Here is a 15,052-nt window from a genome sequence, read left to right on the forward strand (position 1 = left end):
CACACAGGCACCGACAACTCTAGGCCCACAAAACGAGGCATATTATCTGCTGTTGCTAAATTGTTCGATCCAATCGGCACTCTTGGACCCACGCTCCGTTACGCTAAGGTCCTCATGCAGCGATTATGGCAAAACCAATTGTACTCAACTCCCCACTGACCTTGCGACAATGTGGAATAATTATGTCTCTGAAATGCCATCACTAAACCAAATTCAATTTGCCCGTCACATAAACGATTGCGATTACAAGGAGGTACAGCTACTTGGTTTTTGTGATGCGTCCCAGAAAGGGTATGCGGGAACAGTTTATCTCCGTTTCATTCGGTCATCAGGTGTAATCCAAACGTATTTATTAACCTGTAAAACCAAAGTAGCACCACTTAAAGCCAGTACCACGGACGCTTCACTAACGATACCGCGTCTTGAACTATGTGCGGCATTGTTGTTGGCACAGCTAATGCAAAATATTCATTCCGTAGTCTCACCCATCATTAATATTACGAAAATACAAGCTTGGACCGATTCGTCCATAGTATTGTCATGGCTCACTACCGATCAGAAATTCTTTAAGATTTTTGTCACCAACCGTATTGCAAAAATACGTGCCTTAATCCCTACTTGCATTTGGTCACACATATCAACGAGTGAGAACCCTGCCGACCCGTCGTCTCGTGGATTGCTGCCAGTTGCTTTGATAGCGTGTTCATTACATTGGGACGGTCCTGCTTTCCTTCATCTCCCTGAGACTGATTGACCTGTATCAAATTTCACTACCATTCAACCAGGTGATTTACCCGAAGTCAAACCAATAAGCATCAATGCCCTCGCAGCTCAGAAACTTCTAGCTGAAGATTATGTTTTGCACCGATTTTCAACATGGCCTCATATGCAACGGTCACTTGGGTATGCGCTTCGTTTTGTCTACGCTACCTTCCTTGACCAATCGGGTATCACAGGTTCACTCACGTTAGCAGAACGAAACCGAGCCATAATGTTTGCTGTTCATCTGACTCAAAAATCACACTTCCCCAATTTACTCAGACAATTGTCGAGAAAGAATTGTATTATAACGCCATGAACGATTGAACAATGGCTCAGCTGGCTCCGTTTCTGGACCTGAAGGGGCTCATTCGTGTTGGAGGTCGCCTCAAAAATTCCCTACTAAGTGAAGAGACTAAAAACCCTATACTCCTGCCCAAATCATCGCACTTGACAACATTAATAATAAGATACTATCAGTAGTATAATTTGGTATGTTCTGATGGCGGAACCCCTGAGCCGCTGAGCCGCTGAGCCTTGCTCGTTTTGCCGCCGCCGCCCGATCGCGCACGTACGCGACGTATATTTTACCCCACCCCGTCTTTGCTTGTCATCACCGCCGCCTGATCCGTCATGTAATGTATAGCATAGAGTGATCAGTGTCATATGATACCATATTATGATAACATATTATCGTGTATATTTTTTTCATTAAATAAATACTGAAAAAAAAAAAGATTGGTGAGATTCGAACCCACGACCCCCGAACTATAGCATTGACGCTTTAACCCACTAGGCCACAGACCTGATACACTTTTCTATCGATTCTTAACGTATATAGGTGAATGAATTGCATTAAGTTATATTCCATTGACCAACACATCGTATGCATACCATATTACCGTGCATATTATCATATTATCATACATATTATTGTGCACACTACTAATCAATATATCAGCGCAGCAGTCATCTGGTTATCAGATATGTTATCATATTATTTTATCATATATTTATTGTACTTATCCACAATATATTCAAACTCTCACACATACGCGACATATATATACCACCACCCCATTTTTCACGCATTTATTGTTTCTATAAATATTGCAAAAAGGCTCTGGAGAGATTCGAACTCTCGATCTCCGTCTTACATTCTGGCGCTTTAACCAACTAAGCTACAGAGCCGGTTTACCTTTAGTACCTATGTGTATATAGCTATATGAATATTATTAAACACATCTCGATATAATAATCGATTGATACATTAATCAGGGACTTGTACCACACGTTTTTATTTGTAATACATTTAAGAATACTTGTACAATTACATAAAATAAAACGTCTTGTGTGGCCCAACATACCCTAACTATTGTTGTCATTCTTCAACAAGGGTTGTGACTATACCCTTTGTATACAGGCAACGACATGCGTTGGACATACCCTATCTATTGTTAACATTCTTCAACAACACTATACATGTTCACCCCTTTGTATATTTTAAACCTTGTCCACCTGCACCTTTTACGGTAGGTATTGTTATTCAATTTCTCATCTGCTGTGATTTAGGAATTTACTCCCACCTAATAATGCTACCCCCACCGAATTACGACTCAAATCGACAGTCGCTTGACCCCGCAAGAGCGGACATTTATTCAGTGTGTTCAGAGTCTTATACTATACTACACGTACATTTTTATTTCTCGTTAGTGTTTTTCAAGTCTTATTAAATTTCCAGTGATTATTTTTATAAGTTTTTAAAATCACTAATAACATGGCCGGTTCGATCACTGACAATGCTGCAATCTACAAAAAGAAGCCGTTTCCGTACGTTCCACCGTCAACTCCGGCTGCCCTAATAGATTCAACATCCTACACATTGGACTTTACCACTCGCAAATTTTTACTTGTTGGAATCGATCCGACTGACAATTTCCAAACAGTCATCCATATACTGACTTCTTCACGTCACGTTAAATTGTCAACAGATTTTCTAAAACGAATATTCTCGCTTATGGGTAACGTGCTATCGTTTATACTAGACATACCGACATCCTATAAACGAAACTTATTTCTCGAGACCGATTTATTTAAATTATCGAGTATGGTATATGTAGGATCAAATAATTTAGTAATAGAATCTAAAACCGAGGACGGGTGTAGAGTTCTTTTGAATCGTTCAGATCTAATTCAGCTTCAGAACTTGGAATGGAGTATTGCTGCGAGTATACGGGAAAAAGATATTTTCATCAAACCCAAAATTATAAACAAATGAACGAATATTCCGAGAATTTGATCGGGAAAATTCTTCAAGTGGATTCACCGCCTAATAATGTACGAGAAATGCAAATTTTCATTAACAACCAAGAAGTTAAGCAAACCAGTGAAAACCAATTCCTCAACCAAATCAAAATGTTTGCACCTATACAATTAACCGAACTTTGTACGAATCGTCTGGTGACACCAAACACCCCAGAGGTAATTCAGAAATTTACTATCACATATTATATAAAATATTTAATACTTTTTTATATTATTTTAGCCATATGACAAGAATTTTAGAAGCCCGTCATTAATGATACCAAGCTATTCACCTGTCAACGCTGGTAACTACAAATCGTACGAAGACTCCATTAGAAGTAATGGATTTAATCTGACGGATGAGGATTATGATTTATCTAAGGTAATTTATTAAATAATTTTTAGTAAAAACAATTTAATGATTTTATATTTATTTTTCCAGCCGATAGATCATTTTGATGGTCCAACGTCACCCGATGATAGCTGTAGCCAACAACTGTCGTTCGACGAAAATGATGGGCCTGATTTTTTCAATCTAAACCATGCATCGTCTCAATTCAAGACACCACGGACATCTCGATCAACTAGTGCTGAACCCCAAACACCGTTGCGTAAAGTAAAACGTAGACTTTTCTAATAATTTATGTAAAATAAATAATTTATGTAAAATAAAAAAAAAAAAAGACGTGATATATAAGAAAAAAGTTTTTTTATTTAATAATATTAAGGTTTACAATAAATATTAAGATTTACAATAAAATATTAAGGTTTACAAAAAAGTATTTACAATAAATATTTACAAGGTTCTTACTTCTCCGTTAAATGGATTATAAGTAATAATTTAGTCATGTAATATTAAACAATATGCGGAAGTGGAAGCTGGAAACGCCTCATCAGCTTCTAGTTCAATTCTGAGGTCAACAGTTGACATTTTCACGATGTCGTTCTGTCGGCTCATGTCAACAACAATGATTGGAGAGTGATTTTTGAATTCTAATCGGTTCAATAGAGGTGTTACATCGTCGTGACCGTAGTAAGATTTTTGGAACTCTGCATACGCGCGGTATAATGTCGCCATCTTATTCTTGTTAAAGTCACTTTGAAAATCTTCATATGGAAATACTTCGGAGTTTAAATGGACTTTCAAGTTTTTAATTTTACAATGATCGAAGTATGACATTGCTTTACTTGTGCTATTTTTCCTATCAGTTTGAAATCCGATTATAACATATCGAGGTTTTTCCAACTTGTTGGATGTCTTTACTTTCCACGAATGTGAAGTGTTTTGAGGTAAAAATGGGTATTCACACAGTTCCCACGATCTGAACGTACATGTCAGGGGTTTTTGACTGTTGACTACTTTCAACAGTCGAATTTTTTCTCTATCGCTAACTCTCACTATAGGCATCCGCCACAATATTTTTGTTATGTTTATTTTAGCGTCTTTTAGTTTAGGAGCGTCTACGACAGCTTCATTATTTTTATACTGTTTGATGGCATTCATATCAATCGAAGCTCCATTTAATATGAGTTGCTGGCTACAGTTTATTAAAATGCGTTTATAATCTTCACAAAAACCAAACAAATGTTTAAGATTAATACATCCGTTAAAATTACCACTATCAATAAAATCTTTATTAACATTTTTAAAATCACTATCCCAGGCAGCGTTTTGGTGTGAGGAAATATTTGTTTTATTGTACGAACAATATCCTTTTAATGTGGTCGATATACCCGGATTGACGAGTTTCTGAATTTGATTTCCGTTTATTTCATATTTCATTTCGGAGAAAAGAAATGCCAGTCCGTTGTTTATAAATCTAATCTCGTCAGTTATTTCTGCAGGTTTGGTTATTGTTCCCTCGATGTAAATATAACTCTCGCACGGTAAAGTATAAGACTCTGTGTTATGTAAAGCAATACGCACCTCATCATTATTAGAAAGAGCCGATGTTGAATACGGTAAAAAAGAATGATAATCAATTTGTGTTATTTTACAATCGTCGATGTAACCAGCCGTCACGTCTAAATATGTGTCGTCCATATTAAATGACGTTAATCGAGCGTAGAAAAGCCAAATTATCAGGTGTTAGACTATGTTTAGTCTGTTTTCGTCTCGAATATTTTTTCTTCTTCGGAGTTGTTACCTTGTTAGTGTTTTTAACACGACTAACGGGTTTTTCATATACAGCCCTATTTATATTGTAAAATTGAAGCCCCATCACGAGTCTTGAATTAATAATCGTATTGATAGCGGTTCGCCCCGTAGATCGATCAACTGGTCGTCCTGATTTTTTAAAATTATACTTGCGTGTGTTATAGATGTAGAATTAATGGAGTAAAAAACCAAATGTGTTGGTACCTCTATTATTTTATAGCCTGGAGGAACATTCGGATAGAACTCGTGGATTGTATGGCACTGCTTACCGTTGACGAATGAACCCATAACTAGATTTGAATCGATATATATACAGTTTGTTTTGGTAATATTGACCAACGTATCTGATTCGTGTTTGACATTAGCAGCATATTTACGATTTTTGAACCCCAACAACTGACCTATACTATCAGTCATACGAAAATCTACAGTTTCACTACAAAACATTGTACATTTTAGTGTATTATTATCTGCTCTCAACTCGAATAAAGTATCTGTATTATGCAATACACGTTTTATAGCTGCTTCAATTTCATTCAACTCATAAGAGCCGGTAGGTATTACATAGCTGTCGCTATTCATATTGTTATCATTACTGTATGTGAAGCATATTTTATTACACTTTTCGTTTACGTTATTCGTTTGAAAACCTAACAGACAGATTTTTGCATTTTTACTGACTTCTATTGGTGGAAAAAAGTCACATGACAATTCGCTAGAGTTACCAGTTAACGTTATAGTATACATGATAAAAATTTTAAGCACAGATCACCACAGTTTGTTGTGTTATATTTCTGATGTCTCTCGTAGTTATATTCGATATTGCAACCGTTGAAATATTTCTGTAATTCTAGCGGTGGCGTTAAATTTCCATAACTATCATAATATTTAACTTTTTTTCCGATTTTCTTATACGCTACTCAATGAGTACCTGTACCGTTTTCGATGTCTAAATTAACTACAGCTGACTCTTGATGTTTTGCTCGTCGAGGTAACTTGTCTCTAGCAAATACACCGATGAAATGAGGAATTTTCGACATGTCAGCGTATTTTATAATCTCATAATCGTACAACGCTCTATCGGGTAACGTAGAAATTAGTTTTTTGACCTTGATTTTTTAACCGAGCCGCCCTTGTGTGGTGCTAGGTATAAACCTTTACCTTTTACGATTTTATAAGAACTACCCTTGTGAGGAGTAAGATATAATCCTTTGCCTAAATGAATAGGTGTGCTTTTTCCAGAATTTAATTCTTTCACGACTTTTACTATATTACCTACACCACCGGTAAGCGCGCCTAATGCTGATAAACCAGCAAAAATAGGAATTAAAGGTAGAACACCACCTTTTTTCGGTATTGGTATAATTCTTGGTGTTTTAGTTTTCTTATTTTTATTCTTTTTAATTTTTTTCGCAGCTGACAGACATGTTCTTACTAATTTTGTTATATTATTTTCGTTCATTTTATTTTTGATGGAATTTTTAGCAGCCAAAACCATTTGTTTAAATCCGCAACCAGCTCCAAGCTTACGTTTGACTTTCATGGCTGTAGTGACTAGCCAAGACGCCGCTTTTTCTTTGATACCTGTGTTTTTAGATTTAAACACTTCCCAAGCCTGATTTTCTAATACTTCGTCTGCTCTATGTCGATCAGTTAGCAAATTACTTCCCTCGTATGCGATATCGTGCGCTCTGGCCAACTCGTCTACGAAATTACAGAAAAATAACTTAGTGTATTGGGATAATCCAAACGAGTTGGTCGACCGATTACGTCTGCTTCTCGCGTCAAAAGCAGCTGGCAATACAAGCGTTTCAAACGAAATAATATCGATTTTCAACGAATTACACGAGGCCGAACTAATAAAGCGAATTCCAGATGTCTAAACGGGAAATCGCTAACGAACTTCACAAACCAGCAAGGAAAAATTTCACTAGGCGTCGAGTTAACGTCTATGGAAAAAATGATTTATGGCAGGCTGACTTGGTTGAAATGATACCATATTCAAAAGTAAATGGTGGTTACAAATACTTCCTGGTAGTGATTGATTGTTTTACAAAATTTTGTTGGGCGAAACCGTTAAAGTCTAAGACAGGTAAAAAAGTTACTAGTGCAATGTCTACAATATTACTTGATCGTTCGCCGAAACTTTTACAACTCGATAACGGAAAAGAATTTTACAACACCACTTTCGACGCTTTGATGACCAAGTATGGCATACACAAATATTCAACTTTCAGTATTCTAAAGGCCAGCATAGCAGAGAGGTTCAATCGTACTTTGAAGGGAAAAATGTATAAGGAGTTCACTGCCCGTGGCTCTCATGAATGGGTTTCAATTTTACCAAAGTTACTTGACGAATACAATAATTCATACCATAGAACTATAGGAATGACTCCAATACAAGCAGATTCCAACCCCGCTTCGGTGGTAATAAAACATTGTGAAATTAATACTGTAAAAAATAAGTTTAAAGTTGGCGATAACGTTCGTATCAGTACACAAAAGGGCGTGTTCACAAAAGGTTATTTACCAAACTGGTCTACGGAAATATTCGAGATTATCAAAATAAATAAAACATTACCCGTTACTTATCAACTACAAGATTATATGGGTAAACCTATAGCTGGTTGTTTTTACTCTGAAGAAATATACAAGACCAATTTCCCAAACGAATATTTAATTGAAAAAATTATACGTAAAAAACATAATCAAATGTACGTCAAGTGGTTAGGATTCGATAATACACACAATAGTTGGATAAATACACGTGATGTTAAAAAATAGTGTCAGTCATTTTATAACTATGAACGTGTTCGGTAGTTCTCAGGCGAGCGATGCTAAAAGAATTATATCAGATATTCAGTCAAGTAACAAAACGATACTAAATGACGTGAAACTCCAACAGAAAGAAATCGAAACTTTGAAGAATAATATTGTTAATCTAAGTGATAATATACAATCAAGTAATAAGTCTTTATTAAATTGTGAAAATCGTATGTCGCAGCTAATTAATGACTGTGCTGACAACAGTACAGCGATCGCTATCCGGGGGCAAGACGTGACCCAATTAAAAGCTGAAATAAAACGTATAACCGGAATATTTGATGAAAATGCATTGCCGAATCACGGAACATATATTTCAGAATTAAATTCACGTTTGTTAATCCTGGAAGGCAAAAATATTACGAAAACTTGATTTTACACAAAAGAAAATAGTTGGTTAGAGTCATACGGTATATATAATTTCAGTCGAGCTGTATACACCATAGTGTTTGGTAGTCTTTTGCCAGTGTTATATAAACCTGAAATTATGTCGTCGGCCATCGCAGACATGCAATGCGTTCTTGGAGCAGGCAATAAATATTTTATTAAAGAATTATCTATAGTCGACACTGAAACATGGGCGAACCAATACTGGATTTTTAAAAATTCTAAATCTAAGCAGGACAACAAGAGTCGAAAAACTAATAAGTGGTTGGAACATAACTATCATAAACTTACTATAGAATTTGGTGATGTTGTGTATGAAGAACTAAGTAGAATATTAAACTCTTTAAAGTTCTCATGCATTTACGTCAAAGGTGAGCAGAAAAAACAGCTGCTTACAGAATTTATACCTCAAGTCGCACTAATCAACATCGAAGACCTTGGATGCCCACGTTTGGACCAATTATGTGACGATGAAACTCTACCTTGTTGTATTTTTCATATGGAATTTAATCCAAAACAATGTACATTCTATAAAGTATTTGCTATAAGGAAATGGTTTATAAATAATTCTTAAGAAATTGTGAATGTATACATTTTATTTAATAAACATAATTATATTTTAACATTGTTTTTTTTAATTTATATACTAACATATATACATTTATATATATGTTAACATTTACAAGGCTAATTAAATATATTGGCTTCCATCTACCTGAAACAGAAAAAACATGGCATAATATTATATATTAACATTGTTTTTATTTATATGCCAACATATATACACTTATATGTCAGCATTTACAAGGTTTTTTTTTAATATATTGGCTTCCATCTACCTGAAACAGAAAAAAATGATTATAAACATTTATACAGGAAAAAAAAAACTTAAATATCTAACAATTATACATTATAAAATTATACCTGGATATTTATAAAGTATACAATATAAAATAATACATGAAATATATTAAACTAACTTAAATATCTAGCAATTATACATTATAAAATTATACAAGGATATTTATAAAATAATACATGAAATATATTAAACTAACTTAAATATCTAGCAATTTGACACTATAAAATTATACACGGATATTTAAAATATAAAATAAAAAAAAAAAATATTACAAGTTTATACACTACTATTTTACAAACTACACTTACATTTACAATATAAAGGTCTAATATTGCAATGAAACATAATAATCCAACTTATATCATGGTTATACGTACATAGTATTTACAATAATTTCAAGTTTATGTGAAACAAACTAAATATTAAAAAGGTAGAAATATATATATTAATCTATCTCAAGTAACATGATAATATTTACAATATAAAACAAACTATATAACATCTAATATTTACAATAAAACTATATAACATTTACAATAAAACTATTTAACAGAAAAATATATACAATAAAACTAATTAACAGAAAATATATAAATTAAGCTATACATTGTAGCTCTCTCATCAATTCTTTTTCCTCAGCGCCCCATTTCCCTCCATCTTCCTCAAGTTCTGGCCATATGTCATCTTCTCTGTAAAATTAAGAGAAAATTTCAGAAAAATAATTTAAAAATAATTGTAATAATTTACTCTATACTATAGTGTCCATAAGCCAGTGTGTGTATTTTGTCCTCTAACACCACCCTCTTGTCATCGTAGCTGCTATATGTTAATTTTTTAGTCTTAATCGTCATGAGTTGATGTTTGAATGACCGTATTGAAACATTCTCCTTATACAACTCTAATCCTTCTTCCCCAAACAAACACTTCTTATGGTCCTCAAGAGTCATGTGGTTTTTAACCACATGTCGTTTTACCCCCTTCGCCTTAATCTTTTCTCCTTCTACTCGGTCTTCTTCATCTTTTTCCTCATCTTCCGGTCCAGCATATATATTGAAGGCATATGATTTTGCCCTCAGCGCACAAAACTCTGTAATGATGTTGCCGTCCACCTCATCAGAAAAGACACCCGGTTCTTTCTTTCTATCTGCTATGTAGCATGGATGATCATGAGGCAGGTTGGCGGTGTCCATCCTATCCAACAAGCTATGGTTGGCCGCCAAGTCTGCATAAAAGTCTGTGGTTTTTATGTGATATATCAGAGAATCTAGAATAATAATGATATTAAAATAATGATATTATATGAGAGAAGTTTTAGTATATATATATATATATATATATATATATATACCTGTGTCAGTATACATTAGAGCTAATCTGGGACCATAATGTTTCTTCATAAAATTATAGTGGTAATCATACATCATTGTCTTGCTGATATCCAACACTGCAAATCCTATAAATAATAAATGTGTTGGTAAATGTTTATTAAAATATAATAAGCTGTATATGAGTATAATACTTACCAATATAAATTGGTTTAAAGAAATCTATAATTTTATTCTCCAATGTTACAGCCGTTATATTTTTATGTTCATAATTAGTACAGTATTTAAATGTCGATCGGTTTATTAATTTCTGCAAGCGCTGTTCGTTCGAAACAAGTTCCATAGTAATCCTCAATCTCATCGATTCCATCATTTTTCCTGGAAAGTTAAGAGAAAATGTTAGTAAAATGTTTAAAAAAGTTTGGAAGTAACATACCAAATACACTATTGTTCATCAGTTTATAGAAATCAATCTCAAACTGGTTCATCGCCTTCTTCCTCATCCCAGAATTTAAATTAATATATTTAGCCAGCCATTTGGACTGTTTGAACTGCAATACTCTATGAACCTAAAACAAAATTCATTAATTTAATATATATTTATATAATCAAAATATTTTAAAATTTACTTTTTTCACAATTAAACCATTTGCCATAGCCTGTTTCAAATTACGGTAGTGTATAATATACCGCTCTTTAGATTCTAGTGTTGCCATGAGCTTCCTTATTTTAGATCCACGTGGTATACCGCTGTTCGGTAAGAATGGTAGATCGTTGTGATCATCGTGCAAGTGCTGTGGATACTCTATGTCAACCTCGTACATCCGTCCTATCTCAGATGTATCGTTTAAATTTTCCAATCCATCAAGTGTAGGTTCTACCCATTCAAAGCCACCATATGGCATGCACTCGGACATTGCCCAGCCATACAAGTTATTGCCTACAAAAATAAAAACGAAATAATTAGTAAGTTTGAAAAAAAAAAAAAGTAAATATCTGTATATACTTACAGTCTTGATAAATTATACATGAGTCTGGTTTATTCACATCGTATTTAGTCGTTTTCCGATTATTTGCCATACCATAACGTATGCTCGCTTGTGTAAGACCCCCACGTATACCTAAAACAAGATTGTTAATTAATAATTATTGAAATGTTTTATTTTTAAATATCCCTACCTTTTTCACACATCAACAACATGTCATAATCTGCCAAAAGTTGAAGTTTTATGGATGTGAATTTCAAGCATGCATCAAAGCTTAATCCAGGAGCCGTAAAATAAAAAGCCGCATCTAAGCTACACGACGTTTGGCAAATGTCTCTAAAGTTTTCGAATACATCCGCTAGCAATAATACGTCTATTTTCAAATACAGATCACTATATTCTCCTAGTGTTTTGCAATTGAAATGGTTCCATACTGTGACTGCATGTTCATATTCCTTTTGTTTAATATTTTCCTCTAACAGTGTGCTATAGAATGACTCTATTGGTGGTAGTGCACCCTCATCCAATTTCCTCCAACTATCTGTATACTCGTATGGGTACACCCCCTTCCGTGTCGCTAGAGCCATATCATTATGAGAAAAATGTTTTGAAGTTTCTCTAAACTTATCAAATCCAGATGTTATTAAATTTTTTGAGAGAGAGGACAAGCTTGAAGCCATAAATCTAAAAGTGTCTATAAATCGAAGGGTAAATTTATTTGAAATATATTTGCTAAATGAGACGAATTTCTCCTCGCTATTAGGAATCACTGTTGTACTGCGTTCATCATATCCCAGCTCCACGGCAATGAAGTGTGCGTCATAATTGCTTAAATTGTGTAGGAAACAAGGCACAACATTCGGTGTTTGTAATGTTAGATTACACCTGTTACAAATAGTTTGACGATATTGGCCAGACAGGTGACAGTGGTCTCGCACTTTTCCGTTTAAAATTGTATACTCTTTTGTACATAAATTACACGTTATACTCCTCTCATACTCGTCTTGTTGTTCCTGACTCATTATTATTGTGTTGTTGGTCTTCAAAAGGTCTTCAATTTTCCTGGATAATGCCACAACCGTCTCAACAAAATGTTTCGCTACTTCCGCTCGTGTCTCTGATCCTCGATGAATAACAACTTTTGTTGGTATATTAAATTTTTTTGAGCAAGTCGTTTGGTACATTTTTCGCTGTTTTCACATAAATACCATAGCTCATTGGTTTATGTCTCTGTATAACTGTTGTGCTTTTTCCCTTCTTCTCATCCGTCTTCATTAAAATTGCCTTAATATCTGCGTAAATAACTACGGGATGACGTTGTGTCTTACCCCACCCTTCAAACTCCAAAACACTCCCCTCTACTGGCATCACCGGTAATATAGGTTTATGTTCACCGCATATCTTCTTATGCTGTTCTAACGCCTCCTGTCCGCTCAGCTTATATTTATGTCGTCTATCGTCAAAACTAGTAAAAAATCTTTTGCAGAACACTAATCTCTCGGTATGCGTAGTTTTCTGTTTACGAATTAGTCTTGAAAAATTTGAAATATATGTGAAGTGCGAGTTGTCTCCGTCCGTCACCGACAGCAAGTCAAAATGGTCATTTTTTTCTTCATCGACCACACGCAGCGGATACACCTCATAGGTTGGATATTTTCTATGAGGCTGAAATTTTTTATCGAGACCGTATACATTTATTGACACATTATTATTATTTTTTTCGAATTTGGAGATATCTGATAAAGGTGTCGGGAACGATATATCCGCAAAATCATATTTGTCCTCGTGTTGCCCATACTTATTTCCTTCGGACATACCGCCGGCCCAGTCACATGTTTCGCCAATATTGCCCACTTGAAACATTGCTGGTCCGTATTTTGTGGCCCGCTTCCTATCGATATATGCTGGCAACTTGATATATGACGAGCCCCCCATTGGCGTATATTTATATACTGTTAACAACAACCCGTCTATTGTCTCCAGAGTAAATCCACTGCCGCGCGATTTATACTCTTCCGCCTCGGTCATCAACTTCATATACGCTCTCTCTAAAATCTCCGTAACATTGCTATCAATAAAAAATTCGACCGCTGAAGTTTTAAACGCCCTATTCTCTGATGAGTTTGCTACGTGCGGACGGCTGTAGGTTGCCTCGAGTTTTAAATTGAATTTAATAGGGTGGCGGTGCACACTTGTCTTTAACAAATTTTCAAGCTCGGGCATGAGAAACCGGAGAAACTCGTCATAAACTTGACAGTTGAACAGATTTTTCGCATAATACCAAACTATTTTACGGCTTGCTAATGACGAGATTTCTATAAAGCCGGGGGACTGCACCATATTCAACCTAAGCTCTAGCAGCCGACCCGGTGTTAGCGGACGATACACGTTTTCCGTTACAATCCATGGTTGTATAAGAATCTTTAAAATAAAAAAAAAAAACCTAATATCAATATCTAATAAAATTAATGCCCTATCTATATTAGAAATCTAATTAACCTCACGAATCTTAAAAAATCTACTGATATAACTACGAAGTTATAAAAAATGTTGACATACAAAATTCGCGTTGAAAAAAATAAATCTACCAAACGATCTGACAACCGGTGCAATGCCGGAATATTCCAACTATTACCCCATAGGATGCTACGTGTGAATTGATCGATATAATGCCGGAATACTCCAACTATTATACCATTGATCGTTTCACAGACCTTTTGATAAGTTTAAAATAAATTAAAATAAATATCATATAATAAAATCACGCGTTGAAAAAATTAAATCTACCAAACGATCTGACAACCGGTGCAATGCCGGAATATTCCAACTATTACCCCATAGGATGCTACGTGTGAATTGATCGATATAATGCCGGAATACTCCAACTATTATACCATTGATCATTTCACAGACCTTTTGATAAGTTTAAAATAAAAAATATAGAATTTGTATATATATATATATATAATAAATCTAAGTAATTGATTAAGTGTTGTACGATAATTTGTTGAATTTTAAAAATCTATTTAACGACATTTATTTTTAAAAATCTAATTGGTCGAGCAATAAAACTTGTTGGTATATCTTTTTAAAAAATGATCCGTTAAAATCAGCGGGTCTTTAAAAATCAGTTCCGATAAATAAAATAAAACTAACCTCTATCCTCGAATTCGTAAATGGCTTCCATACACATGTCGTCTTCGGTTACCACATTCGAACCACCGGCCGGGACATCTGGTACAAATATCTGCGGGGCAATTTGGATATTCGCCTGTGGAGCGGCAAGAGGCGCGAGCTGTATGACGCTTGATCGTGTTGGTTGAGCGGTGATCGGCGCAGCGGGCAATGGCCTCAAATGAGCCGGAACATTAACGATACCTTGGAAAAAATAATATAAATTAATATTGTATAAGATAGAAATAAAACTTAATATTTTTAGTACGTACCA

The 15,052-nt window shown here is 34.7% G+C and overlaps 2 protein-coding genes and 1 pseudogene across 2 annotated transcripts; 1 reads left to right on the forward strand and 2 right to left on the reverse strand.

Moving 5' to 3' along the window:
- Positions 1-2,536: 2,536 nt before the first annotated feature.
- On the forward strand, positions 2,537-3,739 carry LOC132933365 (uncharacterized; annotated as a pseudogene).
- A 165-nt stretch (positions 3,740-3,904) lies between these two features.
- Positions 3,905-5,107, reverse strand: LOC132933221 (uncharacterized). The gene has a single exon (XM_060999535.1). It carries the CDS (start codon positions 5,105-5,107, stop codon positions 3,905-3,907), a length of 1,203 nt encoding a protein of 400 aa, XP_060855518.1.
- A 4,781-nt stretch (positions 5,108-9,888) lies between these two features.
- On the reverse strand, positions 9,889-10,714 carry LOC132933072 (uncharacterized). The gene is made up of 3 exons (XM_060999404.1): positions 10,642-10,714; positions 10,041-10,557; positions 9,889-9,982 (listed from the first exon to the last, which is right to left on the reverse strand). Exons 1-3 carry the CDS (start codon positions 10,712-10,714, stop codon positions 9,889-9,891), a joined length of 684 nt encoding a protein of 227 aa, XP_060855387.1.
- Positions 10,715-15,052: the final 4,338 nt, after the last annotated feature.

Source organism: Metopolophium dirhodum, chromosome 1, assembly GCF_019925205.1.
Source record: "Metopolophium dirhodum isolate CAU chromosome 1, ASM1992520v1, whole genome shotgun sequence".
Taxonomy (NCBI): Eukaryota; Metazoa; Arthropoda; class Insecta; order Hemiptera; family Aphididae; genus Metopolophium; species Metopolophium dirhodum.

What these genes read in the sequence shown, in the direction of transcription:
- LOC132933221 (XM_060999535.1), bottom strand. Translation starts at nt 5,107, where the DNA reads ATGGACGACACATATTTAGACGTGACGGCTGGTTACATCGACGATTGT.
- LOC132933072 (XM_060999404.1), bottom strand. Translation starts at nt 10,714, where the DNA reads ATGTATGATTACCACTATAATTTTATGAAGAAACATTATGGTCCCAGA. An exon ending in TCTAATGTATACTGACACAG is followed by an intron (nt 10,558 to 10,641) that starts GTATATATATAT and finishes TTATTATTCTAG; the next exon opens with ATTCTCTGATATATCACATA. An exon ending in TATGGACACTATAGTATAGA is followed by an intron (nt 9,983 to 10,040) that starts GTAAATTATTAC and finishes TTAATTTTACAG; the next exon opens with AGAAGATGACATATGGCCAG.